Source organism: Paramormyrops kingsleyae, chromosome 17 (genome assembly GCF_048594095.1).
Source record: "Paramormyrops kingsleyae isolate MSU_618 chromosome 17, PKINGS_0.4, whole genome shotgun sequence".
NCBI classification, from domain to species: domain Eukaryota; kingdom Metazoa; phylum Chordata; class Actinopteri; order Osteoglossiformes; family Mormyridae; genus Paramormyrops; species Paramormyrops kingsleyae.
Genome location: NC_132813.1, coordinates 15372389 through 15399998, shown reverse-complemented (window position 1 = coordinate 15399998; position 27610 = coordinate 15372389). Strand labels below are relative to the sequence as shown.

The 27610-nt window shown below is 50.4% G+C and overlaps 3 protein-coding genes across 5 annotated transcripts; all 3 read left to right on the top strand.

Moving 5' to 3' along the window:
* The first annotated feature begins 164 nt into the window (after nucleotides 1–164).
* vps53 (VPS53 subunit of GARP complex) lies at nucleotides 165–14310 on the top strand. The gene is made up of 22 exons (XM_023818063.2): nucleotides 165–321; nucleotides 907–987; nucleotides 1326–1375; nucleotides 1475–1541; nucleotides 4669–4755; nucleotides 5031–5146; nucleotides 5222–5341; nucleotides 6388–6466; nucleotides 6609–6752; nucleotides 6840–6982; nucleotides 7071–7212; nucleotides 7439–7534; nucleotides 7834–7928; nucleotides 8512–8754; nucleotides 8850–9000; nucleotides 9305–9387; nucleotides 9507–9585; nucleotides 9749–9897; nucleotides 10095–10164; nucleotides 10256–10393; nucleotides 12601–12705; nucleotides 12858–14310. The coding sequence occupies exons 1-22, from the start codon at nucleotides 229–231 to the stop codon at nucleotides 13026–13028; spliced, it is 2502 nt and encodes an 833-aa protein (XP_023673831.1). The 5' UTR covers nucleotides 165–228; the 3' UTR covers nucleotides 13029–14310.
* Nucleotides 14311–14428: 118 nt separating this feature from the next.
* On the top strand, nucleotides 14429–16666 carry rflnb (refilin B). Of its 2 annotated transcripts, none has more exons than XM_023818067.2 (4): nucleotides 14429–14522; nucleotides 14869–15077; nucleotides 15175–15266; nucleotides 15434–16666. In XM_023818067.2, exons 1-4 carry the CDS (start codon nucleotides 14486–14488, stop codon nucleotides 15771–15773), a joined length of 678 nt encoding a protein of 225 aa, XP_023673835.1. In that variant the 5' UTR covers nucleotides 14429–14485; the 3' UTR covers nucleotides 15774–16666. The 2 variants fall into 2 exon arrangements, with proteins under 2 accessions (XP_023673835.1, XP_023673834.1); XM_023818066.2 differs by having other exon boundaries at nucleotides 14469–14650.
* A 1357-nt stretch (nucleotides 16667–18023) lies between these two features.
* Nucleotides 18024–23193, top strand: exo5 (exonuclease 5). Of its 2 annotated transcripts, none has more exons than XM_023818065.2 (7): nucleotides 18024–18213; nucleotides 18565–18653; nucleotides 19141–19216; nucleotides 19370–19623; nucleotides 21328–21432; nucleotides 21548–21720; nucleotides 21797–23193. In XM_023818065.2, exons 4-7 carry the CDS (start codon nucleotides 19464–19466, stop codon nucleotides 22262–22264), a joined length of 906 nt encoding a protein of 301 aa, XP_023673833.2. In that variant the 5' UTR covers nucleotides 18024–18213; nucleotides 18565–18653; nucleotides 19141–19216; nucleotides 19370–19463; the 3' UTR covers nucleotides 22265–23193. The 2 variants fall into 2 exon arrangements, with proteins under 2 accessions (XP_023673833.2, XP_023673832.2); XM_023818064.2 differs by having other exon boundaries at nucleotides 18565–18910.
* The last annotated feature ends 4417 nt before the right edge of the window (nucleotides 23194–27610 follow it).

The window sequence follows — 27610 nt, the reverse complement described above, 5'->3', positions numbered from 1 at the left end:
TTAAAAAAAAAAAATCACTTTCATAGAAAGGTTAACATGTTAGTTGATAAACATCTTGAACAAAATATCATAGACATATGTACCGTAACTAATACAAACCAGTACCGGTGACGTCACGTCACACGTGAATGGTCCTCCCATATCCCAGAACCCCTTGTTTTCGGAAGTTTATCACGAGATTCTCCTCGTCCTATCCGATGTCGATTGTAGCTGTAGTTGCCGTGTAGAATGTCAATGATGGAGGATGAAGAGCTGGAATTTGCAGATGATTTGGATGCGATTCTGCATCTTACGCCCGAGGTGCAGCAGGCCATCGAACAGGTATTTGTCTATGTCGTGGTCGTGAGCATTTATCCGGGCGATTTCCGATGGGCGTGTGATTGTGTTTTTCTAGTTTGCTAGCGTAAGGCAGGTGTTCAGGCATGGCTTCTGCCTGACAGGTAAATATTAATTTCAGACGCCTCATTTCGCGCTGTGAACGTAAGCGACTATACATACGGGTACATTATTGAAGCTGTAGAATTAATGTAGTCTTGTTTGTCTTGTAAAAAGCGTTTTGTATATGCGATGTAATGACGTTCGTGGAATTCACCAGCACTGACTGTGAATTTCTTATGATCCTCGTACTGCACTTTGGATGCATTCTGCTCCACGCAAGGTGTCCCACGGCGGGTGTTCCGCTGTGGCATGAGTGCAGTAGTTCTTGGGTGCTGCACTTGCTGCATAGTCATTGTGATCGTTTTCTTGTTCCGTTGATAAACGTCGATCCGAGTTTTACACTTTATTGACGTCCCAGTCTGAAGTGTTTTTTGGTTGTGGTCGGGGGCTGACTGCAGGCTTCACAATACTCAGAATCAGGATGTGAATGCCTGTGTATGTAGCTATAAGTAACGGTTTATTTCGTAGGTTTTCCCTAGTCAGGATCCATTGGACAGAGCAGATTTCAATGCTGTGGAATACATCAACACCCTTTTCCCCACGGAGCAGGTAGGCTATCTGCACCGAGGAAGTGTTAAGCAAAATGGACTATGTTTAAAGAAATAAAAATTGCCAGGAAGTTACTAATTTTGTGTATTCGAATCTTTTCTGTCAATTTCTTTTTTGTTTACTTTAAACTTACTTTCAACTTTTAGATATAATATTTCTGAGATTCTACGCCTCTTTGCTGGGTGTATGTATATTTTAACGTTTAATTCACTATGTCCACTAGAGGGAGGCATTTTACTTCATACGACACACGTGGCGACTTAGCTTGCATTTTGATTGTGAACTAAATACAAACTTAAATATAAACTAATCAAATATTTGTCGATTTTTTGGGTCAGTCTCTAGCCAACATTGACGACGTGGTGAACAAGATTCGTTTGAAAATTAGGTGAGTGTTTTGAATCAAGTGCCTGTGTTGACAGTAGTCGATGATGATGATGATGATGATGATGATGATGAGATAGTGAGGTAATGAGCTGTGTCTCAGGCGCCTGGATGACAACATCCGGACTGTGGTGAGGGGTCAAACAAACGTGGGACAGGATGGCAGGCAGGTGAGTGGTCCATCCCCTTTCCTCTGCTTTCATTCCATTACTAACCCTTTCTGGGCTTCTGGTAAGTCGCCGCCCTACTGGTTTGTGACATGCATTGCATGTTTGTGTTTTTTGGTCTTGCTGTTACCTGCTTGCAGGTCTTGTTGTGGCTCGACAGGGGTATACACTTGCCCTAGTTCCTGGGTTTTCCTGGCAAGCTTCGGCATCAGGCCCTCTGGAGACCACACGACCAGCGCGGTTCTCCATTCTCTACGTTCCCCCTATCGTTGTGGAAAAAGGGCCGCATGAGTCAGACTTGCCCAGACGATTAAATCCTGTCCTCCAGGAAAAAAACAGGGATTATTCCCCCCTGTCATGCCGTAATTCCATTTCGAGTTGTGGTTTTAGACGGGCCTGCTGTGCCGCCGCTTTCTGGAATATTCTGCAGCCATTGATTGAACACAGATCTGCTCTCCACCGTGGCAGCACGGTTCAGTGAAACTGGAGATTCTACTAGTACCAGGCAGCGGGCTCAGGTTCCTGTCTTGCCCGCCAGATCGTGAGGGGCAGAACGCGAGGGGCTTCCACAGCAGAACGCGAGGGGCTTCCACAGCAGAACACGAGGGGCTTCCACAGCAGAACGCGAGGGGCTTCCACAGCAGAACGCGAGGGGCTACCATAGCAGAACGCGAGGGGCTCCCGAGGGGCTCCCGCAGAGGAATATCAGGGGCAGAATGCGAGATGCGAGGAGTGGAACGTGAGGGGCTTCCATGGCAGAACGCGAGGGGCTTCCACAGCAGAACGCAAGGGGCTTCCACAACAGAACGTGAGGGGCTTCCATGGCAGTACGCAAGGGGCTCCTGCAGCAGAATGTGATCTGGGTCCTGTGGTTGTATTCAGAGGAGCACAGGCACAGTGGCTGAGGTGGCAGCATGTGTCACAGGACACGACCCTCTTTTTAGTCTGGGCTGTGTCTCTTTGGGGGGGGGGGGGGGGGTTCCGCTTCGAAGCCCAATGTTTTCATTTAGGTTTTTTTTTTTTTTTGACCCTGGGCTCTTTCTGCCATATCGCGGGGTATTTCCCTGGAGTAATTGAGGGTGGCTGCTTTGCTATGGTTAGCTGGGCCTTTCCTGGGACTCCCTCCACTGACCTTCACGTTCTGAGTCCTCCGTAACTTCGGATTTCCTCTGGAGCGGTGGGAGAGGATGCTGGAGCGTGTTGCTGGAGGGGCTACCGGTCAGCGGAATGTGCCGGCGGGGCAGTGGGATCCATGCCCTGCTGCACGGTCGGCGGGGTTTGTTCCTGTTGCCCCATTGGCCCAGCAGTCGGCCTTTGCAGTGCCTTGGGGGGGGCAGCAGACGGCGTGTCAGTGGGACAGCTGCTGGCCCAACTTGGGGTGGATTCTGGGAGTGTTTTCAGCACCTCTGCTCACCCTGCGCTAAGTAGCAGTGTGCTGAACTGCTGTAAATAGGGTCAAGGAAGATGAGTGTCATCCCAAATAGGGCGGCCAGGGCAGACTACAGGAAGTGTGCTTTAGCAAGAGGTGTTTATTTTGGTGTCGGCCTCATTGTAGGGATGTTCAGTGAAGCAGGCTCAGCAGCTGATTGGACGGAAAAGTCTGATGTTAAATGAGGGGTAACATTTGCTGCGATCCTTCCCGGCTGCTCGGGACCAAATGGAGACCAGGCCGTCCGACGAAGCTGCTTTTTAGGAAAACATCCCAGAGGACAAAAACATCAGCGTTTCATCTAAATGCAGGAAATGTTTTAGCTGCTTGTTGGGTTTCTGTCTTTTTCCCTCGCTCTCTTTGAAATCGATCTGCTTCTCCACACCACAATGAGGGGGGGATGCATTCTCTGCTACAGGCAGTTCTAGGCAAGGCAATTGAGCGCCCCCTTGTGGAGATGTCTATTCAGGTCTCTGTATTAATTTCGGCGTGGCTTTTTTGCACTGTTAGCTTTTAGAGTTTTAGTGCAGGTTGTTTTAATGAGGCTCCTGTCACATGCTGATACCCGAACGTGGTCTTAATGGCTTTGATCTCATACTAACCCCTAGCTGCTCAGGACACACCCTCCCTTCCTCTCTTGCTGCACCGGATAGGATGTGACCCCTCCCCCCCCCCCCCCCATTCTCTAAATAGACACCCCCCTCCGCAGCTGTGTGTCTGGGCTGAAGGAAGGGGCCCCGCCCTGTCCCGGGGGAGACCAGTGGGATTTCGCGGGGGGGATAGTGTGGTTCAGGAAGAGAGAGCTGGATGGGAGCCGGTCATACAGAACCCCCCCCCAGTCAGACACACCCAGGACCTGCTGGCCTGGGGGGGTCAGGGCTGCCCAGCATGCAGGCTTGTGGCCCCCCGAACTTGATGGTGGACCTCTGGCATGGCTGCACCAGGTTTCAGCAGCGTATCCTGAGAGGGATTTAAAAACATGACCCCATCAACCCCCGCCCCCACCCCTCTTTTCCTTTCAAAGCGGTAAATTCCGCGGGCAGCTGGGCCCAGCTGTTAGCATTCCATCTGTCTGGGGGGGGGGCGTGTGTCGGGTGCTGGCTGCCGTGGTGACTGCCGCCCCGCCCAGATTTCGGAGCGGGCTTTCCTACCCTGCCGTCACCCCGCTGCCCCGTGCTGACCCCCCCCAGGTGCTTCGGCAGAGCGCCCCTCCCGCAGCTGTTCCCGGACCGTCCGGCTTGGAATGTGGGAGCGGGCAGCATGCTCTGTCTTTTTTTCTGTCCTGTCTTCGCTCCGTCGATTTTCCGTCTCCCCGGCAAAACCGCTGAAGCCTGCATTCTAAAAATACGGCCTCTCTGGGAGGGAGAGGGATTCCTCGCCGGCCTGCCACGCGTCCTCCTTCTCCTATCCCATCCCGGCTCGGGAGCCCGTGCCAGGCAGGCGGCAGTAACTCAGCTCCGTCTCTGTAAATAAAGGCTCCCTGCGTTTAAGCAGAGAGGAGCAGGTTTTCGTTCTCTGTGTAATTTTCTGTGGATTCGGAAAGACGGAGTGCAGATGGTGTGTTACTCCCATCTGCCGCATCCCTGGTAGTGACACTCGCGTGGCTGAGTGCTGGGGAGAGTCAGGGGGCCCCGGCTCGGGGGCCCCGGCTCGGCCCCAGCGGGAACGTCAGGCCCCTCAACACTGTGTCTCCCTCTGTAGGCTCTGGAGGAGGCCCAGGTAGCAATCCAGCAGCTCTTCAGCAAAATCAAAGACATCAAGGACAAGGCGGAGAAGTCGGAACAAATGGTTAGTTTACCCCCCTCCCCATGGACGCCCAGTCCTGATACCAACCCCCCCCACCCATCCCCCAGACACAGATGGAGGAAAGGCTGATTTTTTCCCTTTAACTTAAAACAACCTGTAATTTTGTCCATTAGTACAGGCATGCTTGGGTTAAGGGTACAAGGATGATCCTGAGACTGCAGCCAATAGCATTTCGGTCACATGGTTTAGCCGCATTATGGCATCAGTTTTGGCAGCTGTTTGAGGAGTAATCAGCACTCCCCCCCCCCCCCCCCCAGGTGAAGGAGATAACACGAGACATCAAGCAGCTGGACCACGCCAAGCGCCACCTCACCACCTCCATCACCACCCTGAACCACCTGCACATGCTGGCGGGGGGAGTGGACTCGCTGGAGTGAGTGCTGTACTCATGGGGGGGCTGGCTGCTTTTCGTTGACAACATCCCTATGAACTGGGCCGGTCTCCACAGGGCCATGACACGCAGGCGGCAGTACGGAGAGGTAGCTAACCTGCTGCAGGGCGTGGTCAACGTGCTGGAGCACTTCCAGAAGTACATGGGCATCCCGCAGATCCGCCAGCTCTCCGAGAGGTGAGCCCGACCACACCGGCCCCCGGGGACTCAGACCGCACAGGCCGGTATCAGTCCGCGGGGAGCCGGACCGTGTAGGCCGACCAGACCGCAGAGGCCAACGTCTGCCCTGGTCCCGCTTCTCAGGTTTGGCCGATGTTTGCTCTTGTTCTTTTTTTTCTTAAGCCGTTTATTGTTCCCCTCACAAACTAAAAGAGGGTGTGCAATGGATTCACATCCTGTTTATGGGAGGGTGTGCTGCTCATGAGGGCGTGGGCTGTGGGCTCCGGGGCGGGGGGGGGTATTCTCCACGGGTCCCGGGGGGCCGGAGCACCTCAAAGGGGTGGAGAACAGGCACACAGACCTTCTGCCACTGAGCTGAGTGCATATTTGTGTAGGAAGGACAAAAGGTTTTTGGTTCCAAAGTAAAGAAGTGTGTGTGTGTGTGTGTGTGTGTGTGTGTGTGTGCGCGCACTGAGCGTGCTCCTTTGATTGTTCCATAACCTGCTGCTGCAGATGTGACACATATGGTCGCACACACCCCCCACCCACACACTGCGGGTGCCACTTCCCTCGGGACGAGAACGGACTCCTGAAGGCGGGTTAGCGGTGAGGTAGGGTCTCTCGGCCCTCGAGAAGCATGTGGCGGAGGCCGTGAGCTGCTGGGCCAAGCGGCTGGATTCACGCCCCGACCTAACAGCCCACCCTGGGTAAATATTTAGTGTTGAGCTGGAGGTGCCGTGGGCTGGGACAGCCAGGCAAGGATGGGCTGTGTCTGTCTGCCCTGGGAAGGGGTGTGGAGGGGTGTAAAAAGCTAGCTTTGGCATTTTATGGAAGGCCCTCTTTTCTTCGGGACTCTTGTTTACTCTGGATGGGTCGTCTTGTTCTGGGGATGGAATGAAGTCGCGCCCGTGTCTGGTGTCTGGCTGAACCCGCGTCCCGAGGCAGGTACTCGGAGCTCTTTGCCGGCCAATCAGAGTTTTCCATGGTGCTGGGTGTCTGTCTGGCTGAGCACCTGTCACTCGGAGATGTTGCCTTGTCACCTCTGCGTGTGCCCCCCCCTGCAGGGTGAAGGCGGTGCAGAGTGAGCTGGGCACTCAGATATTGGCCGACTTTGAGGAGTCTTTTCCCTCTCAGGGGTCAAAGGTGAGGAAATGATGACTCATAAGAAGCTGCATGACCTTACGAGAACATTCCTACTTTCTTTCCCGGTAATGGCCCCCAACCCTTCTCTCCATGCCCGAAACCCAAATCCCGACGGGGAGCCACAGCTCTCATGATGTTTCAGAAACCTGGGGGTCCCAGCAACGTTTTGAGGGATGCCTGCCTGGTGGCCAACGTCCTGGAGCCCCGGATCAAGCAGGAGATCATCAAGAAGTTCATCCGCCAGCACCTCTCGGAGTACTTGGTGCTGTTCCAGGAGAACCAGGATGTGAGTATAGTCGTCACTGGAGTGGGGGGTAGATAGGAGAGATTTCACCATCGTGGTGGATCAGCTTGGCCCCCCTGTTTGCTGTAGGTGGCCTGGCTGGACAAAATAGACCGGAGGTATGCCTGGATCAAACGCCAACTGGTGGATTATGAGGAGAAGTACAGCCGCATGTTCCCGGCGGAGTGGTGCATGACGGAGCGGATCGCTGTGGAGTTCTGCCATGTCACCAGGTATGCCCCGCCCACAGCCCCGCCCACATCACATAGCCTGAGTGCGCCACGCCAACCAAGCGTTCCCCTGTGCCTCTCCTTTGGCCAGGGCGGAGCTGGCCAAGTTGATGCGAGCCCGCGCCAGGGAGATCGAGGTGAAGCTGCTTCTCTTCGCCATCCAGCGAACCACCAATTTCGAGGGGTTGCTCATCAAGCGTTTCTCAGGCTGCACTCTGAACGATGGCGTGCCGGTAAGTTCCCGGTGCCTCAGGGAAAGACAGAAGCGTTTCAGGTAAAGGACATGGCCTGAATGAGTGATGACATCACACAGGATGGCCTTTAAGTACCTCGATGTGGCTCATTAAGGCAGTTAGATAAGTAACCAGCCAATACTGAGAGTAGTTACAAAGCTAACAGGTGTGTAGCTAGTCTCAGGTCTTCCTACTTCATTGATGTTTGTCTTACTGTACTTTACAGAAAAAGGTGGAATCTCCCCTCGACGCAACAAACCCCTTCCTGGAGGACGAGCCAGGGGAGGACGCCGTGTCAGAGAAAGAGGAGGAGCTGGACAAGGTGAGGCCCTGCCCATATTCAGCACATCACCATAGTCTCCAGGCATGTGGTGTGGATGGTATCACTTTTATTGGGGTTACTCGTCTCCAGGTTTTCCAGAAAGATGCAGAACCGTGCATTGTGTGTACACTAGCGCTGTTGAGCGAAGCGCTCAGTTGTCGGCCTGCATCTGGGGCCTCCACCTGCGCTTTTAGCGGCCGCGTTGATGGCGGCGGGGCGGCCGGCATGAGCGTGGGAAGCAGGTTTTCCCGGAGCCCTTCCCGGCCGACGAGTGACCGCCGTTTTCCTCTCTCCTCCAGCCCAGAAAGCCAAAGGCCCCAGAGAACCCGTTTCACGGCATCGTGTCCAAGTGCTTTGAGCCCCATCTGTATGTGTACATCGAGTCGCAGGACAAGTGAGTCTCAGCCGGGGTTCGGGCCCAGACCGGGTCGGCCGCCCGGCGCTCGGTGTAATGGCTTCAGGGGGCCATTCCAGGGGATTCGGGGCACGGTGATCCATCCCGACCCCCAGCCCCATTTTCCATGGCCCTCCCGCCAACATTTCCACCCCCACTAGCTTTCAGACGACCCAGAAATGTTTCCTATTAGCGGTCTGACCACAGCAGCAGCAGACTTGCTGAGCAGTACCAAAGCAGACTGGCTGGGGGGGTGGGGGTGGGCGTTGAGGGGTCTTCATTCCCCTCTGCCCACCCCCGACTTGTTTGTTCCGCTTTATTTTACGTCTCTGAGTCACGAGCGGAAACAGAAGCTGTTTAGCTTGTGGAAAAATACATTTAATGCCCCTAGCTAATCGTCAGCCCCTGCTTACCCCCCCGCCCCGCCCCTGCCGCCTGCTCCTCCAGATAATCACCTTCTACATTCCCATGTAAGCACCGCTGAAGTAATTCCTCAGCGCCTGATGTTTCCCTCACGATTCCTTGCTGTGAGAAGGAGAACGGCGTAGGTGATGCCCGCTCTGTCTCTGCCCGGCCACCGCAGGAACCTGGGCGAGCTGATCGACCGCTTCGTGGCGGACTTCCGCGCCCAGGGCCCGCCCAAGCCGGGCTCGGAGGAAGGGGGCGCCGTGCTACCCAGCTGTGCCGACCTCTTTGTGTACTACAAGAAGTGCATGGTGCAGTGCTCACAGCTGAGCACCGGCGAGCCCATGATTGCCCTCACCACCATCTTCCAGAAGTACCTGCGGGAATACGCCTGGAAGATCCTGTCTGGGAACCTGCCCAAGTGAGAGTGCCCCCCTGTGGCCAAGCTCGCAACAACATTCCATAAGTGTGTGATGCGGCTGGAGATGTCATCTCGCCCATCCTCCCTTCACCTAGGAACAGCAGCAGTTCAGGCGGCGGGCTCACCATCAGCAGCCTTCTGAAGGAGAAGGAGGGTTCAGAGGTGGCCAAGTTCACGGTGGACGAGCTGTGCTTGGTCTGCAGCATCCTGAGTACTGCAGAGTACTGCCTGGCCACCACCCAGCAGGTCAGGAGCCTTACTGTGGGCAAGCCAGTCAGGATATGTCAGTTACTGTATTACACACTGGTGAGGGAGGAACACTTCTGGACAAACTGGGACCCAGTGATCATGTGACCTTGGTGCTGGAGGTAGGGCTAGCGAGGGGACATCTGGGGGAGAGGGAGATTGGTGTCACCAGGTCTCTCTATACCAGCGGGATTTTAATCTCCTCCTAAAAGTTTATCTAAAGCAGTGAGGAGCCGATGGGTTCTAAACGTGACCAGTCCACGCACTGCGGTTCTAAATGGATCCTAACGTTATGTGTCCCCAGCTGGAGGAGAAGCTGAAGGAGAAGGTGGAGAAGTCTCTAGCTGAGAGAATCAACCTGACGAGTGAGATGGACACCTTCAGCACGTAAGGAACCACCCCCCCCCCCCAATACATACACACATGGCCCACCTGTGACATGACACCCCTATAGTCACTCTGTTAGCGCTTGCTAACCATGTCCCTCTGTTGTCCACATCTGGTAGCGTGATCTCCAACAGCATCCAGCTGCTGGTCCAGGACCTGGATGCAGCTTGTGACCCGGCCCTCACTGCCATGAGTAAGGTATGGACCTTGCCCAGACCCGGCATTGCCAGTCCCAGGTCCGTTTGGAGATCAGCTGCTCTGTTGCCATAGAGATAAATGGTTCAGTGAAGGACGTCTTGCTGCTGGTTTGTCTGTTGCTGCCAATGGTGACCGTGCTTTACCCTCTCCCTCCCCATCCCAGATGCCCTGGCAGAGTGTGGAGCACGTTGGAGACCAGAGTCCCTATGTCACCTCCATCATCATGCACATCAAGCAGAACGTCCCCATCATCCGCGACAACCTAGCCTCCACCCGCAAGTACTTCACCCAGTTCTGCATCAAGTTCATCAAGTGAGTGCCCTCCCACCTCTGCCTGCCTCTGCCCTCCTGCTTCTGTCTGCCTTTGCCCACCTCTACTTCTGCCCTACCACCTCTGTCTGCCTCTGCCCACTTGCCTTTGCCCACCTCTGCCTGCCTCTGCCCTCCTGCCTCTGCCCATCTGCCATGGTGGACATCAGTAAACGTGTGCCTGTCCTCTGCCCCCACAGCTCATTCATCCCGAAGTTCATCAACCACCTGTTCAGGTGTAAACCTGTTAGTATGGTTGGAGCTGAGCAGGTGAGCTAGACGGGCTCCTTGTAATGTTAGTGGGGCTCCTGCGTGGGGGGGCACGTCCCAGCTCTGAATGTGTGTGCGCTTCTCCAAACAGCTGCTGCTGGACACGCACTCGCTGAAGACCGTCCTGCTGGACCTGCCGTCCATCGGGTGCCAGGTGCTCCGCAAGGCCCCCGCCAGCTACACCAAGATAGTGGTGAAGGGTATGACGCGGGCTGAGATGATCCTCAAGGTGAGCAAGCGTCAGACGCCATAAACAAGAGAGTCAGGGAAGCGTGAAGCGCCAGCGAGGAGAATAACAGCTTCTAGGCAGTGCTGAATGAAGACATTATCGCTCTGAATTTCAGAGAGTTATTTGACGATTATCTTTACGTTATAACATCGCATCCTTCTCGGGCTCTATACGCTTGTTATATGGCAGCCTTTCCCTACTGGCAGCAGAACCCAGGCCCTGGTTCTGGAGGTCTGCTTCTTAGCGCCACGCTAACCGCTAACAGCCTAACACTAAAATTACCCCTGGGTGGCCCAGCAGCGCGTTGTGTCCCAATGTTTCCATAAAGACTGGCATGCTCATACCCCATTCAGGAGGAGTTCAGCCAGCCCGTCACCCCAGATTAATTTGCGTGTGCATGTGTATGTGGTGGGGTAGGGGGACACTGCAGGGTTAGGGTTAGGTTTCCGAAGTCTGAGTCACCACGCACTTGCACACAAACCCTGAGCACATGCACACACAGCCAGGGTTGGCTTACACCAGCATGTAAACACAATCTCTGATTCTACCTGAGCCTTCTTTCTTCCCCCACCCCCCTCCTCCCCTACCCATATCTCCAGCCCCACACCCCTCTCCCCATGCACCAGTTACCTCCCCCCCAGAGCCCTTTCCTGTTGTTCCTGCTAACTACTTGGCATTCTGCCTTGACATCCCTAATGGTCAGGCTGGGATTGCCCCTAATCACACAACGTCATGGCTGGCGAGTCCGGCCAGAGTTCCCAACAGACAGCAGCAATTTCCACCCCGGCATCGGAATGCGGGTCAACCCACCTTCCAGGGCTGGCCGAGCCATTCCGAGGAGATGGGAGTTAATGTTGCCTGGTGATAACGAGGGCGCTTGGATCGTTATCTCCGTTCTGGAGGAAAAACTGCTTCCTAATGGCTTATTTTCAGCATTTCACTTCATCCAAATCACACAACATAATAGTGTCTGAGCTGGAGAGCAGCCATTTTCAGGGAGAGCAGAGGCTGCGTCGGTCTGCCCGCTAGCACGGCTCCTCGGCATTCGGACCCAGAGTGGGGAATGTTACAGTTAAACAGTTAGACAGCGAGGGACAGTCACCAGGTCTCTCAGAGTGCCAGTCCCCGCTGGGCCCCGGTCTTGCAGTCTGGCTGCGGGGCACAGCAGAGCCTGAGCCACAGGACAGAGTGTGTCAAGGGAGCTGAAAGGGACTCGCTGGAGGAAAGGAGCTTTGGCCACGAGGGTGACATGCACAGACTCTGTCTTTGAAGGCTTGATGGCGTTCGGTGACCAGAGAAGCAGGTCATTATCAATGAGCCTATCATGACGCCCCATGGGGTAGATGCCACTCAGCACCTCTAATATCTTCACGAAATGTGTTGAGCAGAGTAGCCTTTGGCTCTTGTGAGCAGGGTCACCCTGAGCCTAAAATGCCCCTGATAAGCCATCGTCTCACTGGCGTGACCTTTAACAATCGCCCAAGTGACCTGAGCGATCTCCGTGGGGAGACTTGGCTATTTCCCATGAATCCCTGCACTCTGCTCCCCCCCCCAGGCTGGGCCCTTTTCCCACTTTTTTTTTTTTTGCCTGTTTTTTTTTTTTATGAGTTAACCACAAGAAGGCCCCTGCAGACTCTCCTCTGGCCAGTATCCAAGACGGTTGCCGGTTGCTAGGTAAACCACCCATTTTGAGTGGGATTTGGCCAGTGGGGGCTGGGTAGTTCTGTAGAGCGCCATGACCCCACCCCTTCAGGCGGTGTTGTGGGGAGAACAGGCCGACGGGACGGTGGGGGACGCGCCATCGCATTCAGCCAGCGTCTGCCTGCCATGTGTTCCTCAGATTGCTAACAGAAACATCTCAGTTTCCACAGCCCCGCAGATCTTCTACAGACATGGCAAGACTGGCTCCTGCAGGCATGAGGCACTTCAAAAAATAAATAAAATTTAAAAACTGATGCCAATTGACCCTCATTATACTGAAAAAGAATTACCACTGACGCTCATTCACACTCGCTGGAGTGTGGAGTGACTGGTCTGTAAAAACGCCCCTAAATATAACCTGCAAGAGCTGCTCTTTGTCTGCAGTGTAGCTGCTGGCACGCTGCCGGCTTTTAAATCGAGAGCAATTCCATGCTGCCCCTGGGAGTCGGAGTAACGGATGGAGATGCCGAAAGCTAATGTGAGCCCCCCACCTCCCCCCCTTCCAGGTGGTCATGGCCCCCCATGAGCCGCCAGTGGTGTTTGTGGACAACTACATCAAGCTCCTCGCCGACGGTAACCCAGAGACCTTCCAGAAGATTCTGGACATGAAGGCAAGCTTGGGGGACTTCCGGCTGTCGGTCTCGGGGGTGGGGGATGATGGCTGCCCCTTTGCTTTCTAAAGAACCAGCCTGCAGGTTGCTTCCCCTTAGCCTCATATATAAAGGCCTAACGCATTTTCCCTGTCCCCCGTCCTCTCCCCCAGGCCCTGAAGCGCAGTGAACAGAGCAGCATGCTGGACCTCTTCAGACAGAGGCTACCAACTCCGCCATCAGGGGGCGACAGCGGGCCGACTCTGTCTTTCAATGCCCCGACTCCCGAACAAGAGTCCTCCCGCATTCGGAAACTGGAGAAGCTAATTAAGAAGAGACTTTAAAGTTGGGACGGCTGAGCATATGTGTCCTGTTTTGTTGTTTTGTTTTTTTAAAAGGGTTTGATTGACACTGAGAAATGTCTTTTAAATGACACCATTTTTATTTATTGTAGTCTTTGTTGTATATTGCTTTAGTGTTTTTGTAGTGCATACATATCTCACAGATTTCCTTTATCCAGATTGAATTAGAGAAGCTGGGCTGTTTATCTGATTTTTTTTTCCCCCATTTCCTGTGACCTTTGATCTTCCTTAACTTGATATTTTCACTCTTAAAATCACTGGTTACTGGGGACTCATTTATGCTTCGAAGGGGGCAGATAGTGCAAGATCTCCATGAGCTTCCAAATGAGTCCCCAGTGAGCCACCAGGCATTTCTGCTGGAAGCCGTGTGCACGTCCCGTACCTTTATCGCTGTTTGTACACCTGGGGGCGTCCTTTTCCTGATACTGCGGCTCTTTATTCCTCATTTCCTCTAGTTTTCTTGATTGCTCAAAAAGTTGGAAAAGCGGGACTGACCTGGCGCCTATCAGGAGTCCCTTAACGGGCGCATTTGTTTAACCCCTACGTACCCTGCCGGCAACGTAACCTGTTTCACTGTGGCACAGTTAATCAAAAAGACTTCCTGGACTATGAGGAAAGTAACAAAAAGCCACAGATGTCCGTGTTGATTCCTCTGAACCCAGCAGAAAGCTGGGAATCCATTCAAGGCCCAAAGCACAAATGTGCACTGTTTGCTGGGAGTTCCAGGTGATTTTTGGAAACCTATTTTGCATCCCTGCCATGCAGAAAGAGACTGGGTTTTGCTCTGGTGCACCAGTGCCTGCCTCTGGACTTCTCAGGCCACACGGCAGAAAGGCGGCTTTCATTCTTGTGTCATACTCAATACCGTAAGACAGAGTTCCCCAGTTCGGTCCGGGAGAGCCAGAATCCAACACGGTTTGCCGATTTCCTTGCTGAAACACATCATAATCAGTTAATTGCCAGGTTTAATATGTGTGTTTGAACAGGGAGATCTGCAAATTGTGTTGGATTCTGGCCTCCCAGGACCGGAATTTGTGACCCCTGCCCAGAGGAAGATGCTTAAAATCCCTTTAGGGTTATCAATTTGCCCTATGAAGGTGGGGGTTCCGATGAATGATTAATAATGACCTGCTAGTTCATGGCTGTTGCTGTATACATTCCTGCCTTTCCTTTGTAAAATGAAAATTCCTTTGACAACAGAAGTGTAGCTCACATGTGCTTGCTGTACATTACGGGACACTAATAAAAATTCCAAAGGATGACATTTTTGGTGTATAATGTAAAGCCTATTTAGTGTAATCGGTGTGCATATCTTTTTCGTGTATAGAGGATTCCCATGGCGAGAGTGCGCGTTTTCTTTCTCGGAGTCTGGCACGCCAATCAGTGGTAGGAGGGACATTTTAAAAGGCGTTTCCCTGCCCACATTTGCTTGTAAAACAATGACCGCCTTTGAAAGGGGAGAGTCCGCACAAGCGGGTAAGCTGCACCGACTGAGCGCTGTAGAGGATCCACTGCAAACCTGAGACACCAATGCGAAATTTGGATGCATTACAGAGAGAATGTGGAGTGTGATCAAAGTTTACTTGACTATATGTTTTTAAAAAGTACGTATTAAACTAAGTTAAAGGGTGCTTTCTTCATTGGGCGCATAAATTGCGAATATAGAATCGAAAGCTGGCAGTTTTGCTGCATATGGAAGGATCTGGCTTATTTTTTCTGTTGCTTGTATACTGACTACTTGAATCTTTCGATTATAAGCGTTCTTCGTTTTAAGTGAACTGTAGTGCTTGGATGAACCTTAACGGGTTTATTTAAATTCAAGGCAGTTTTTCAAAAACAATGGTGGGAAGGCTAACCTTGCAGAATGTGTCCGCTGACGATCCCCTGGGAATGAGCTACAAGGCGGAGAGGACGCTTGACAGCCCGGACTCCGGGCTGCCCCCGAGCCCCAGCGCCTGGCTGCAGGCTCTTAGTACGGCGAGGCGCTTTGAGAGCCCAGTTTCCGAAGATGAAAGCAGAGCGGAGCAATTGGTGCGTAAGATCCACGTTTTTGAAACATCGGGTAAACTTTAAAATCTGGTGGCTTGCTTGCATTCTACCGCCTGTTATTTCTTCGTCAAACTTCCAGGCTCCAGGCATTCAGGAACCGGCCACACAACTGCTTCCTTTGTCTTATGGAGAGGGGATTGAGCTTGTTCCTTTGCCACCGAAAGAAATCCGGTAATTTGCCTCAGATTTGCATTTGCGGCCAACATATATGCATTCCCTGCCCTGAAGCGCCTCCGGCTTTAAGGTGTTTGAGTAACTCATACATATACACCAAGAATCCCTAAGTAGTTCTAGCTAGTAACTTAGATGAGGGTGTAATGCTCAGTCTCTGTCTGCAGATACACCTCCTCGGTGCGTTACGACTCCGATCGACATTTCATCCACGACGTGCGCCTGCAGCCCACGGGTCTGGGCTTGGAGTGGTGCAGCCAGACGGTCCTGGCGCTGCCCCACAGCACCTGGCGGCGCTACAAGACTCTCCTGGAGCTCCAGCCCCGCCAGCGAGCGCATCGCTACCGAAGCACTACCATCGTGTACCCCAAACACGCCCAAACGATTTTCACCACTGAGCTACACTACGACGAGCGGCGGTTGGCCAAGCGCTTCTTGTCCAGCGTGGAGCTGGAGTCGACGGACAGCAGGCTCGTCCGAATGGACGGAAGAAGCACACCGCTGTGACTGGGGACTCTGGCTGAGTGATGAGGTGGCCTGACTGCAGTCGTGGAGACCTCACGCGGTGGGAGAACTGCACTTGTTTTGAAAACTTCCTGGTTTGGTAACTTTGCACCACAGAACTTCTGACTTGGACCTTTCAGAATCACGATGTTAATTGGAGGTGGGATGCATTGGTGTGGCAACATCTGTTCAACTTACCAGCGTTGTATATGTCCTTTTCATTGCACGTCACTATATGATCTCTCCCCAGATTTCGGGAGGTCTACAAGGTTGAAGCCAGACCCTCCTAGAGGGGCATCCTGGTGGGATCGACCATCGATGTTGGAGTGTAGTTATCTGAAACGCAGCTGGAAGTGCTTTTAAATTGCTTTCAAAGTCTTGTTCGTTTTTATGAATTGTTTCGGGTAGTTTTATTTTCTAATCGACAAGCCGGATATTGTCACAGAGTATAACACGTTTGTAAAATCGCCAAATGAGGTTGGGCGTCTTTGAATAACTGGGTGAAGTGTCACGTGCTTAAGTGTAAATAATTATGCACACAGTTTTGAAACTAAATGAGATTTTACTATATATCTGCACAAGGTCATTTTCTGCTGTTCTAATGTCGTGTTTCTTTTGCATTGTAAATGCTGAACTGCATTTATGCACTTCACATAGAAAGATATGAAAAGTGAAGCGTTTGCTGCAAACTCCATGTTTAACGATAGATTTTCCCCTCCCTTTTAGGAACCACTGTGGGTTAGGGAGCATAAATTGTTCTATAAATCAAAATTATCTGATACATAATTATAACTTAACGTAATTCTGTTTAGCGTCTTTAGTGTGTAATGCAACTTTTCTTTGTCGTTTTTATAATTGTTTTAAACAATGTCTAAATAAAAACATTACCAAATATTTGCGATGTTTCAGAAACTAAGGAAATTTGCAATACTTATACACTTTTATCTTAAGGAGATGTTGTGGTTTAAGAAGAAAATTAGAATCTTAATCGTAAATGTTTTACAGACTTCCCAGGAAGTACGCTTTACTGTATGTGATAGTGCCCCCTCTGGAGAGTTAACACCTAATCAAACCATTCTTATCGAAATTTTATAAAACTAAGCGTATTCAAATTACAGTTGAAAACCTTTCCACACTGTCAATTTTCTTAATTTTAATCAATACATATCACTCCTGTGACATGTAAACAGGTGACCTCCCACAATCCAGTGCAAGAAACAGATACTGGACAGACCACGCGATGGTGATAATGTACTAGGGTGACCATGAGAGTCCATGTCGCAGAGGGCACTTTGAGGTACTTCGGGTTTTACAAACTAAATCAAAGACTCCTGTGCGTGGCTGAATAGTTCAGATCTTCTTGTGCTTTTACTGGATTATTTCCCTGATTGAAAGACCCATCCAGCTGTTTCATATTAACATGAGCGGCACATGGGATTGGAGACTGACCAATCAGCACACAACAAGACCTCGGTGCTTAAGTGAATTCTAGGTCCTTTTATTTGAAATGGTAGTTTACAAAGTAAGTCTTAACTCAAAGTGCCCTTCCCGGCATGTATTATCTGGTCACCCTAAATGTACGTAATCATTAATTGCTCTTTTTCAAATGGGTTCGAGGTCGCTCCTTGCATTTCCAGCGGGTGTTTCGTGCATGCATGCGCGCTGCGCAGCCAGGTAACGTTTCCTGCGATTAGCTTTGTAAATCTCTATCCTCTCCTGCTCAGCCACCGGGTCTTCCAGGACACCTTCCCAACGGAGGCTGTTCTGGATCTGACTGCTTAGGTCTGACTCAGCGTCTTGAGGGCGAACTGGAATAGCATCAGGCTCCACAAGCACCACTGCTCTTTTCTTGGTTTTTTTGCGTCCCTTCGTTGCTTGACGTCTGGCCTGACCTTTAACCTTGGCTTGAGCTTTCCTCTGCTTCTCCAACGGCAGCGTTGTCTGTTCTGTCCGGTGTTTATCTAGTGCATTGCGGAGGGAAACCGAGGTTCGTTTTGTTACCGCTATGATATCATTGTGTATCTTGGTTCCAGGCTATCCGCTTTACAAGATAGGAACTACTTACATCGATATTTTCCACCTAACGATCGATTCAATCCCATCATAACGCCACTTTGTCTTAAACTTTATCCAGTAACTACTAATTCACAAGCAACTGAATTTTAAGTACAACAATATGGAAAAAACAGCATATGTATCGCTATATGTATTAAAAAAAAAAAAAAGAAAGAGCGGTATAATACAAACCTATATCATCTGAGTTCGACGGCGTGCTGTAATTAAACCCCTTTTCCGCTTCGTTAGCAAGTCTCTTTCCTTTCATTTTGCATTTTTTAGTCTTTTTTCCATTTTCTTTACTCCCCGTCAGCAGATACCCCTGCTCCAGCCCCTTGCCTGCCGCAGATCCATTGCGATCTACGAAAGAATTCATTTCTGAATGCAGGTTTGTCGCTGAAATGCAACTGCGTTGCCTGGATTTTCCCGGCTTATCTTGTTGGGCAGACGTCTACATTGACGTAAGCTCCTTCACAAAGTGAGGTTTCAGAGCTTGGCCATGTTTCTGCACTTCGCTGTTTAGTTGAAATAAGACGTCTTTAGGTCGTTTTTAGTTTTTGAAGTCAGCTTTGTATACCAGTAATGATGACTGAAGTATCTTTAACGGAACATATTCCCACGTTACCATATCTGGGCAGAACATGCGATTTATTGTGCTGTATAATGTAGTTAACCGAAGAGAGAACTATTCAATGTGTAATTACCAGTATATTGAGCCGTAACTCCTCTGCCTCTACAGAAGTACGTTCGCGTGCCAACGGGATGCCTCTCCATGGAAACCGCCCGCGCTTCACTCCTGATTGGTTAATTCGTCTTCCGGTTCCTCAGGTGGGCGTGTCTTAAAGTACATGTTCGGGCATAACATCCTGTTAAGGGGACGCATCTTAGTAGCATGTATTATACTGACATACAACCTTGCCGCGTACATAGGCAACAAAACTGATTTCGTGCATAAACACTACTACATTAAAGAAAACTCTAAGTTAAGATGAATTCGCACGCATCGCAGGGGACGGATGATCTTGTTTGGGGTAATATAAGTGACGCGGAACTGCTGGACGTTCAGTCAGAGCACCTACTCACAGGTAAGCTGCGCTAGGGAGAATGCAGATTTCTTAATTCGAAGCTAAACTTCAACTTTGGGGTGTACAGAATTTAAGAGCGTAGTCACACCGATCAAAAACGGGCAATAAGCAATGTAATACCAAGCTGGACTAACTAGCATACTCGCAATCTCTTGTAATACATCACGCTATTCACGTTACATTCGTGCGTGAGAATAGCTGTATAAATAGATTTTTAAAAAATATTTCAGAGCCTAAATCGATCATTCCCGGCCCAGACTCGCATGATTGTGGAGTCTCTGAGAAGCGCGATGTTGCCAGTGAGAGGTAGGTTTCTCACAGTAAGTGTTTTATATAAATGTTCTTCAGTCTCTATCCTAAAAAGTTAATGCTGTTTCCCTTCATTCTTTTTTTTCTAGTGTGAAACTGCTACATATTAAAGCCAGTAACACTCGGTTTGTATCATTCTGATCACTGCAGAGCCAAGGGGACAGGTCTTGCAGTGTCGGCTACGGTGAAAGAAAACCGACCATGTCCGACTCCGAAGAGGAAGCGGGATCCAGCTTCTACTCCCATGGAGCGCTTCTTCCGCCGGTCCTTGAACGTGACGATGCTGTGCAAGCAGACGTGGTGTGAGATGCAAGCAGTCTACTCGCTGGAGCTGCCTCTTGTCGCGAAAAGAGAACTGGAGCGTGCGGAGGTGAAGGCTGGGGCGAGTGTTCACCTAGCCAGAGGTAATCGCCTGTCACATGGCTTATTGTTTACTTGCTTTTATTTATTTATTTTTTTAGCGTTCCAGTTTAAATGTACTGCAAGTCTGATGACATTGTTTACAGCATTCAGTAAAACAGGTGCTTCCTGGGCGGTTGGGTGTTGGTTAGGATGTCGGGTGTCGTTCCCTCACGTGACGGTGACATCACACACCAATCCCTGTAAAAAGAATAGCACCAAAAAGCAGCTGTGGTGTGTGTGAGAAGGGAAGCACTACCCCACGTGTCTCTCTTATCAGTTGATGACCTCTGTGCCAACACTTCGCAGTTGTCACAGTGGGGGAAGATACTGCAAACCTGAAACTCTTATCGAAAGCAAATAAAACGGAACTCATAAATACAAATAAATCCATGTGTTATCTGCCACTGATCTGGGGTCGGGTCACAGGTGCAGCAGTCTAAGCAGGGATGCCCAGACATCCCTCTCCCCAGCCACCTCCTCCAGCTCCTCCGAGAGACGTGATCTCTCTAGCATGTCCTGGGTCTGTCCCAGGGGCTCCTCCTTGGACATACCCGAAACACCTCCCCAGGAGGGATCCTAGATAGATGCCCAAACCACCTCAGCTGGCTCCTTTTAACTCAGGAGCAGTGGCTCTACTTTGAGCCCCTCCTGAATGTCCGATCTCCTCATCTGAGCCCAGGCTCCCTGCGGAGGAAGCTAATTTTGGCCGCTTGTGTCCACGATCTCATTCCTTCGGTCACTATCCAAAGCTCACAACCATAGGTGAGGGTAGGAATGTTCATCAACCGGTAAATTGAATGCTTTGCCATCCAGCTCAGCTCAGCTCCCTCTTTAGCACAACAGAACAGTACAATATTTGCATTACTACTGGCGCTGCATCCGTCTATCAATCTCCCGCTCCCTTCTTCCTTCACTTAAATACAAATAGAACAGTTAAGTAAATTGATTCAGGTCTAATGCTTTATGAGCATTTAATAGGATCATTACTCCACCTGCTGAAATGTGCAGTATTTTCATATTATTGAATCACAAGGAGAATATGTAATACATCAATGATTTTAAGCACCTACTTCAATTCTATTTATTCATACATTTTACATTTTTATTCTTTACACTCCTTTTTATATTTTATATTCCGTTTTCTGTTTATATTTTGTTCTCATTTTTCTTCTGTATTGTGTATCCTTCCTCTTTATCCTTGTTGGTACAAAAAAAAGTGTCTTCCAATTTTGTTGTACCTTGTGCCATGACACTTAAAAGCAGTTATTCATTAATTAATTCATGTCTCACTTGGTAGTATATACAGTATCTACAGCAGAAGTACTTTCCTGCTCTGTTAGACAAAGCAGGAAACTCTGGCTTTCTGGTGACTGCAGGAACCTGATCAGCCTCAGAATGACGCAGCCTCAGAATTGCCAGTTTTGTCATGCTTTTGGACAAACGGGAGAAGCTGATGTTTTGACAGCCATGTAATAACTATAAAGGAGTAAATGCTACTATAAAATGCTTTAATCTTATACGGCTGTTTACTGGAAACAGAAGACCTTACAAAGCAGCGTGAAACAAGGCAAATGTGACTCATCACTGCCTCAGTTTAGCCATAGAAGACAGGCACAAACCGTATAGTATATGATGCAACATCCTCTCTCTTGCTCTCTCTCCACAATCATTGCTGCCCCACCCCCCCCACCCCCCTACCCCCCTAGAGTTGGAGGTCCATGAAGTGGTCCCTGTTCGGGCCGTGACCAGGGAGGATCGACAGGCCATCAACCTCCTTAATCTGCTGGGCATGATTCCAGTCCTGCAGGCAGGTAGGATTCAGAGATGAGGAGATGGAACGTCCACATGACCTAGGTGGCACTGAGAATCCAATCCAGGCCTCGACCTGACTTGTACCATCCCCACCCCCCTCACTGGGCTCCACAGGGGGTGTTGTGCGTGAGCTGCCTGTGTTCGGTGTGCTGGAGGGGGTCTACATGGTGGGTGTCATTGATGAGCTGCACTACAGTGACAGGGGAGAGCTGGTGCTGAGTGAGCTGAAGACCCGAAGGCACAGCTCACTTCCCAGGGAGGCCCAGGCCAAGGGCCACCGGCTACAGGTAGGCTGACGCCCTCTCGTTTCCAGGCCGGGAGTGTCGTATGTGTGTCGCAGTCACGGCTGGCTCTGTGATGCAGGTGGGCCTCTACAAGCTCCTGTTCGACGGCCTGGTCCGCGGGTTTCTGACCAGGGACGATTTTGTGGAGCACCTCCGGCTGCGTCTGGAGCAGCCGCTGGGGGCTGCAGTACTGCAGCACGCAGGGAAGTTGGGCTTCCAGGTGACCACCTTGGGAGACCTCCTCGACGTACTCCTGCTCAACCTCCGCTACTGCGAGCTGCCGGGGATCGACGTTCTACGCCTGGAGTACCGGCACCAGGACTCCGGCCTGGCCTTGGGGAGTCAGGACGTCCCATTCGACGAGGACCTGCTGAGGGCGGAGCTCCGCAATCTCCTGTCCTATTGGACCGGCAGGCGGGAGCCGAGGGGAGTGGACATCGAGGAGGCGTGGAAGTGTGGGATGTGCGCATATGAGAAACACTGCCAGTGGAGAGGAGAGCAGCTACAAGGTTCTGTGATGCTGCATACAGACAAGAAGCCCAAGTGAGGTGTCCAGGGACCCAACCTCGCATATTTTTACTGTTCTCTGATAGGATTTCATGTGATGCAGATCTGCAGCTCAGTGCTGAGCCTGGCACTCAGTGTGCGCTGGGTTTACTTAATTTGGATTCATTAATCCTGTCTTCTAACCACTAATCCTGGTCAGTGTTATAGGGAAGCATTTTTAAATGTGTATTTTATGAACAGAGTTTAACTTTATAAATGTCTCATGCATGAGCTGTGTGACATGAGGAGAGAAAAGATTGTGTCCACACTGAGAACAGGAGATTTGAATCTGACTGGTACAGCCTGTAATATTCAATGTTGTGTATAATTTTTTTTTTAATCAACTTTTGTGTAATTGAACCATGTATTGATAGTGAAACATTCTGAAATCAATATTGTTCATCTGAACCACGGCTATTCTAATCATGGTCCTCGAGGTCCAAGGCGAGCACTGCTGGTTTTCCAGCCTTCCTCTACCTGTGAGCCCGGTGTGAAGCCTCTGGCCAATCAGAATCAGTAATTATTAAACTAACTACCTGGGAGAACTGAAAAAACCGGATTTGCAATCGAGGTCCAGATTTGAAGAACCCTGATCTAAACTAATTCAAAAGTCCACTTTGGTCCACATTTTGGCAGACATTAACAATGTAATGTGATTATGTAGCCAGCAGAGGGTGCTGCAGCTTTAAGCAGTTGACTGTAATAGTTAGCAGTTGGATTTCCGAAAGGGTGTATTGTGCTGTAACGTTTAACCATTTTCCTGCCAGATAATTGCTGTAATGCCAAGTAGAATCTTTTTGTAGTTTTTTTTTTTTTTTCTTTGTGTGCTAATCTACAGTGTGCTGTGCCTTTTGTTTTTAAAGATATTCCAGTACATCAATGTCGTTGGTTTCCTTCTGCATCCTACTTTCCATTAGAAACAGCCCTTAATTCTGTTTTTTTTTTTTTTATTTTATTTTTTTTTAAATATTCCTGAGAATTTCAGCTGTTCGAGTTCGGCACTGTTAGCTGCGACAGCGTACACAGTGTTTATGGCAGAGTATCCTGGATCCGTCAGGATGCCCCTAGTTGTGACACCGAGCATTTTGTACCTTAAGAGCGTGGCCGTCAAAACAAGACTGACCTTGTCTCCTACTGCACTGTTATCCTGGAAGCATCTAACGGGGTTCTGCTCTGCCGCAGCAGGGACCCTAAGGTCTGACCGAGGCCCATTTTAATGACCATCAGTTTTGATTTGTCCCCCAGGCACAGCAACAACTGAATTTCAGCGGATGCTTCAGTTCTGTTTTTGTCTCTAATATTCCGGTTGACATTGGCCTCCCCTCCGCTTTTCCAGAAGATCCTTCCTGCCCTAGGTGCCCGTTAGTCTCTGCCGTGATGAATAGAGCCAAGGAGCCTCAAAGGTCCGTTCAGGAAGAGCACGGTAACGGGAGCCGGGTTGCTGAAGCCAAATCCATCTCTGTCGTCTTTATGGTATATTTTATGGTAACTCTGTATCCTTCTCAAATATACTTTTTATGCTAAATCTAGAGCCCTTTTTTTTTTTTTAAAAAAAACTTCTTTGGTTCCCCTTGAAACTGGATCATGCTGCATCCAGAAGCAGAGACCGGGTGCGGTTGGTCATCTGAGGGTTCTGGGTTCCCTTATCACCTGATCCCCAACCCCCCCACCCTCACTGGACACTAATGAAGTTCTGCATACTTTAAACACCCTAATTTCCTGGCCTGCCAAGCTCCACACGGCCCACTCCCCCAGGGGGGCCCCCTCTTCCGGAGCCACTCGCTCACCTGCACGGCTTGCTCGTTTGGCCAAGAGCTGTGTGGTCCATTTGCTGGCTGAACGCTGGAGGCCTTTTAGAAAAGACCGACGTCGCGTTTAGGGCACTGGAGTCCAAAACCTGTGACAATGTTGTGTAACCCTGTGATCAAAAGTGATCTCATTATGTAACTGATGAAAGTATTTTGTTTTTGAAAGGTCGTCTCACAGATGGTGTCTCTTGTACTCCAGTGATGCTGATGGTGAGATAGACACTTGAAAGAACCTGTATAATAGGGAACCTGTTGTCTTTCTATGTATACAATGACATTAAAGATACTGTTCTTTGAGCATCACTGAGTCTTTCTGCATGAGGCCAAAAGCACTAACAAGTTTTTGGCTGCTTTATTGTAATTTTATACAAAACAACCTGATGTTTCACCCATTTGTGCTGCCAGAAGTTTTCCTTTATTCTGCTTAATCGCCTTATTCAAAGGTTCAGCAGCCAAGCCCCTCTCTGGAACCTGAGCCAGCAACCTTCAGGTAATGAGTCCATCTCTTTAAGCTCTTTGTCCCCCCCATAAAGGGACGGCCAGCTCCCTATCTCCGCTTTCGTCAGCCTGCTTGCGGTGGTGCCCGGCCAATCGGGACGCGGCCTGGGGAAGCCTCTCGGTCAGGCGTGAGGGGAGCCTGGCCTGCAGAAGCAGCTGCGCAGGCCTGGCTGGGGTCAGCCAAAGCGCAAGAGGAAATAGGTCACACTTTCTATGCTTTCTTTTTCCACAGAGGCCCGGGAAACTCAACGTGAGCAAGTAATGAATTGGTGCCTGGCTGCTGGCAGCCTGTATGCGCATGGAGAGGCTGCAGCCCGGGGTCTGCGGCCTGCTGGGCCCCTTTGGGTGGGGGCTCCGATTAGAGCGCTGAGCTCAGAGCTCCTCTTTCACAATGGTGTCCTGTGGGAGAAAGGAGGACGAGAGGCGGAAGAACTGAGTGTTCAAAGGCCCCTTTGAGGGCTTCCTCTGTCGGTGTGCATGTTCTTAGACGCAGATCCATCCCTGCTGTGTCTTCTGCGCTCTCAGAAGTCGCTTTCAGTCAGGGTTTTTGTTTCCCGAGAGCTGGGTGCTGCATCATTACCCAGCTGCAGTACAGAGATGTTTACACCCGTGCTGTGCACCTCGGGGAATCCTTGCTGGGGGGGGGGGGGGGAAGAGAGTAGAGCACGTGCCTCATTGGTGGGGGAGGTGACCCCCACCCAATCCCTGCACTCTGGTTCTGCCACATCCCAGAAGATTGCGGGGGGTGCATCGATTTTCTATTTTTGGAGCGGGGCGCCGGGCAGTCTGTGCTCTCCGACGCGTCCATGAAGCACGCGCGGTGGGCAGCGGCCAGCCTGCTTCCTGTCATTTCCCAGCATGCACTGCAGCCCATTACCCATCCTCAGGCCAGAATCTTGGCACTTTGGCATTCTGTGCCTTTTTTTCCTGTGCTGTTTGCTCTGCTGAGACCGGGCCGTGCGTTAGGGGGCGAAGGCCACGGCGTCTCCTGCTGGCCTAGACTACGGCATCGTCGTCACGCTCCTGACTAAGCATAGTGTGCTGCATCACAGAGCTGACAAAGATGGATGAGTACAGAGCCGTCCTCCCGGTTGCCCGCAATCGTCCCTGTGAAGATGGAACATGCAGAGAAGCTGGGGTTTGGTGGCAGACAGTGAGCCTTCATGGGTCGGAGTTCTGCTACTCTGCTACCACACTGGAACTTCATAAAACAAGACTCTTTGTTAATTTTTGCAAAATTACTTGCGTTTACTGCGCATATTCCAATGTGCCTGGCTTTCCAAAATGTCATGTATCACATGTAGTGAACTGCCACGTAGGTTCTGATGAATTCTTATTCTATAATGCATATTCAGATGATCACTACAATGCAGGCGTCGAGGAAAATGGAGGCTGCCTCTCTCTGCAAGTTCATAGTACAATAACGTATGTGCAACGGTGACATGCATGTTATTGGATTTCTCTAGAATATTCCCTTTTAAACTCCGCTGATATGTTAACTTAAAACAAGCTTTTGTGTGTTACACAGCAATACCAGACACATTATCAGTGTGATTCAGCTGTTTTTTAAAGCCAAGTCATTTATAGCAGAGATAGGTAAGGTCTGCAATTAGTCTGGAAATTTACCTTCAAAGAACGAAATCAGTAATCCTGAGCAAACAATTTTTCTGATATAAATTAAGGCTTTTAAAACAACTTTTACTTTTTATTTTAAAAGCTGTAGCATTGCTGATGTTAAAGCACTGTGAGTGAGACGGCGTTGTCGACGCGGTAGTTAGCATTAGCACTGTGAGACAGCGTCGTTAGCACAACAGTTAGCATTAGCACTGTGAGTGAGACGGCATCGTTAGCACAACAGTTAGTATTAGCTCTGTGAGTGAGACGGCGTTGTTAGCACGACAGCATTAGCGCTGTGAGTGAGACGGCGTCGTTAGCAAAACAGTTAGCATTAGCACTGTGCCCTGTAAATGATACCACTTTGTTGATCTGATGGTTCAAATTAGTGAGTACAGAGTCCTCTGAGGTTTGAATCCCTCGTAGTCAGATGAGTAGATGGAAAATTTTAACAGGGAGTCACCTCCCGTGGAGGACCTGTAATCCCAGGGTTCTGAGCTGACACCCAACACAGGAGCTGCCTGATAACTCACTTCATAATTTCATAGTTCATTTACGGCACACTTAAGTACTCAGTCGTGAGATGTCATGTAGCCTTTCTGTTTGTTTTTCCTGTCAAGATCCATGTGGTTGCACATCCATAGCAAAGATTCTGAAAGGGGGAAGGAGCCTCTTTGGAACAGGGCAGTGCAGAGTCTCCCAGGAAATGCTGTTGACTGTGGCAAACTTCCAGGGTCGGGGAGTCGTTGTGGTGGGGGACACGAATACCCCCAGAGATTTGAAAACCTGTGCTATGGAAGAATGACGTAAAATGACAACTTTTTATTTTTTTGAAGAAGCTACAAGCTCATAGCTACAAGGCTGCTGAGCTTCTGGCCTCCAGAGGCCAACGTCTGTCAGATCATATGATAGCACTGTCGTCCCCTTAGCCAAAGCCTCTAGCCCCTGGCCAAAAGCCCAGGCCTCAGGGTCAAATGAAACACAACAGTAGCCCAGAGTCCCCCTTGTTTTCTGTCCACTTTGTTTTGATGGATGAAACAGCAGAAGGTCAAATGCTGTGTTTTTAATCTTCAGCATTGCGGCCTGGAAGAGCAGAACCACATGCGTCCAGTAGCTGAAAGCGTGTTTGTTCACACGCTCCCCATACATCTCTGCATGCTCAGCCATTGTGGGAGTTTAGCCACCGGTCAGATTGGACTGGGGGGGGGGCACTCACTGGCTCTCATCCACGTGTGAAATTCATCTGCCTGTGTGCAGAGAGGCAGAGAGTACATGTTCCTGATGCTGGGGGGAGGGGGCAGGGTCACATCTCCTCCTCTGCATCTAATCCCCTAAAAAGGGCAACCTCTATCTCCCTCACACTTCCGTAATCCGAGCGCTTGGGGCCCTTGTTGGCCTGGTTATGCTGGTCTCTGGTCTTTGAGAGC

Excerpts from the sequence above, each read along its gene's own strand:
- vps53 (XM_023818063.2), top strand. The coding sequence starts at position 229 with ATGTCAATGATGGAGGATGAAGAGCTGGAATTTGCAGATGATTTGGAT. Across the intron at positions 988-1,325 it reads CCCTTTTCCCCACGGAGCAG|TCTCTAGCCAACATTGACGA; the intron begins GTAGGCTATCTG and ends TTTTTGGGTCAG. Across the intron at positions 9,001-9,304 it reads GCCTGGCCACCACCCAGCAG|CTGGAGGAGAAGCTGAAGGA; the intron begins GTCAGGAGCCTT and ends ATGTGTCCCCAG.
- rflnb (XM_023818066.2), top strand. The coding sequence starts at position 14,590 with ATGCATTACAGAGAGAATGTGGAGTGTGATCAAAGTTTACTTGACTAT. Across the intron at positions 15,078-15,174 it reads AAAGCAGAGCGGAGCAATTG|GCTCCAGGCATTCAGGAACC; the intron begins GTGCGTAAGATC and ends TCAAACTTCCAG. Across the intron at positions 15,267-15,433 it reads TTGCCACCGAAAGAAATCCG|ATACACCTCCTCGGTGCGTT; the intron begins GTAATTTGCCTC and ends CTCTGTCTGCAG.
- exo5 (XM_023818064.2), top strand. The coding sequence starts at position 18,814 with ATGAATTCGCACGCATCGCAGGGGACGGATGATCTTGTTTGGGGTAAT. Across the intron at positions 18,911-19,140 it reads GTCAGAGCACCTACTCACAG|AGCCTAAATCGATCATTCCC; the intron begins GTAAGCTGCGCT and ends AAAATATTTCAG. Across the intron at positions 19,624-21,327 it reads GAGTGTTCACCTAGCCAGAG|AGTTGGAGGTCCATGAAGTG; the intron begins GTAATCGCCTGT and ends CTACCCCCCTAG.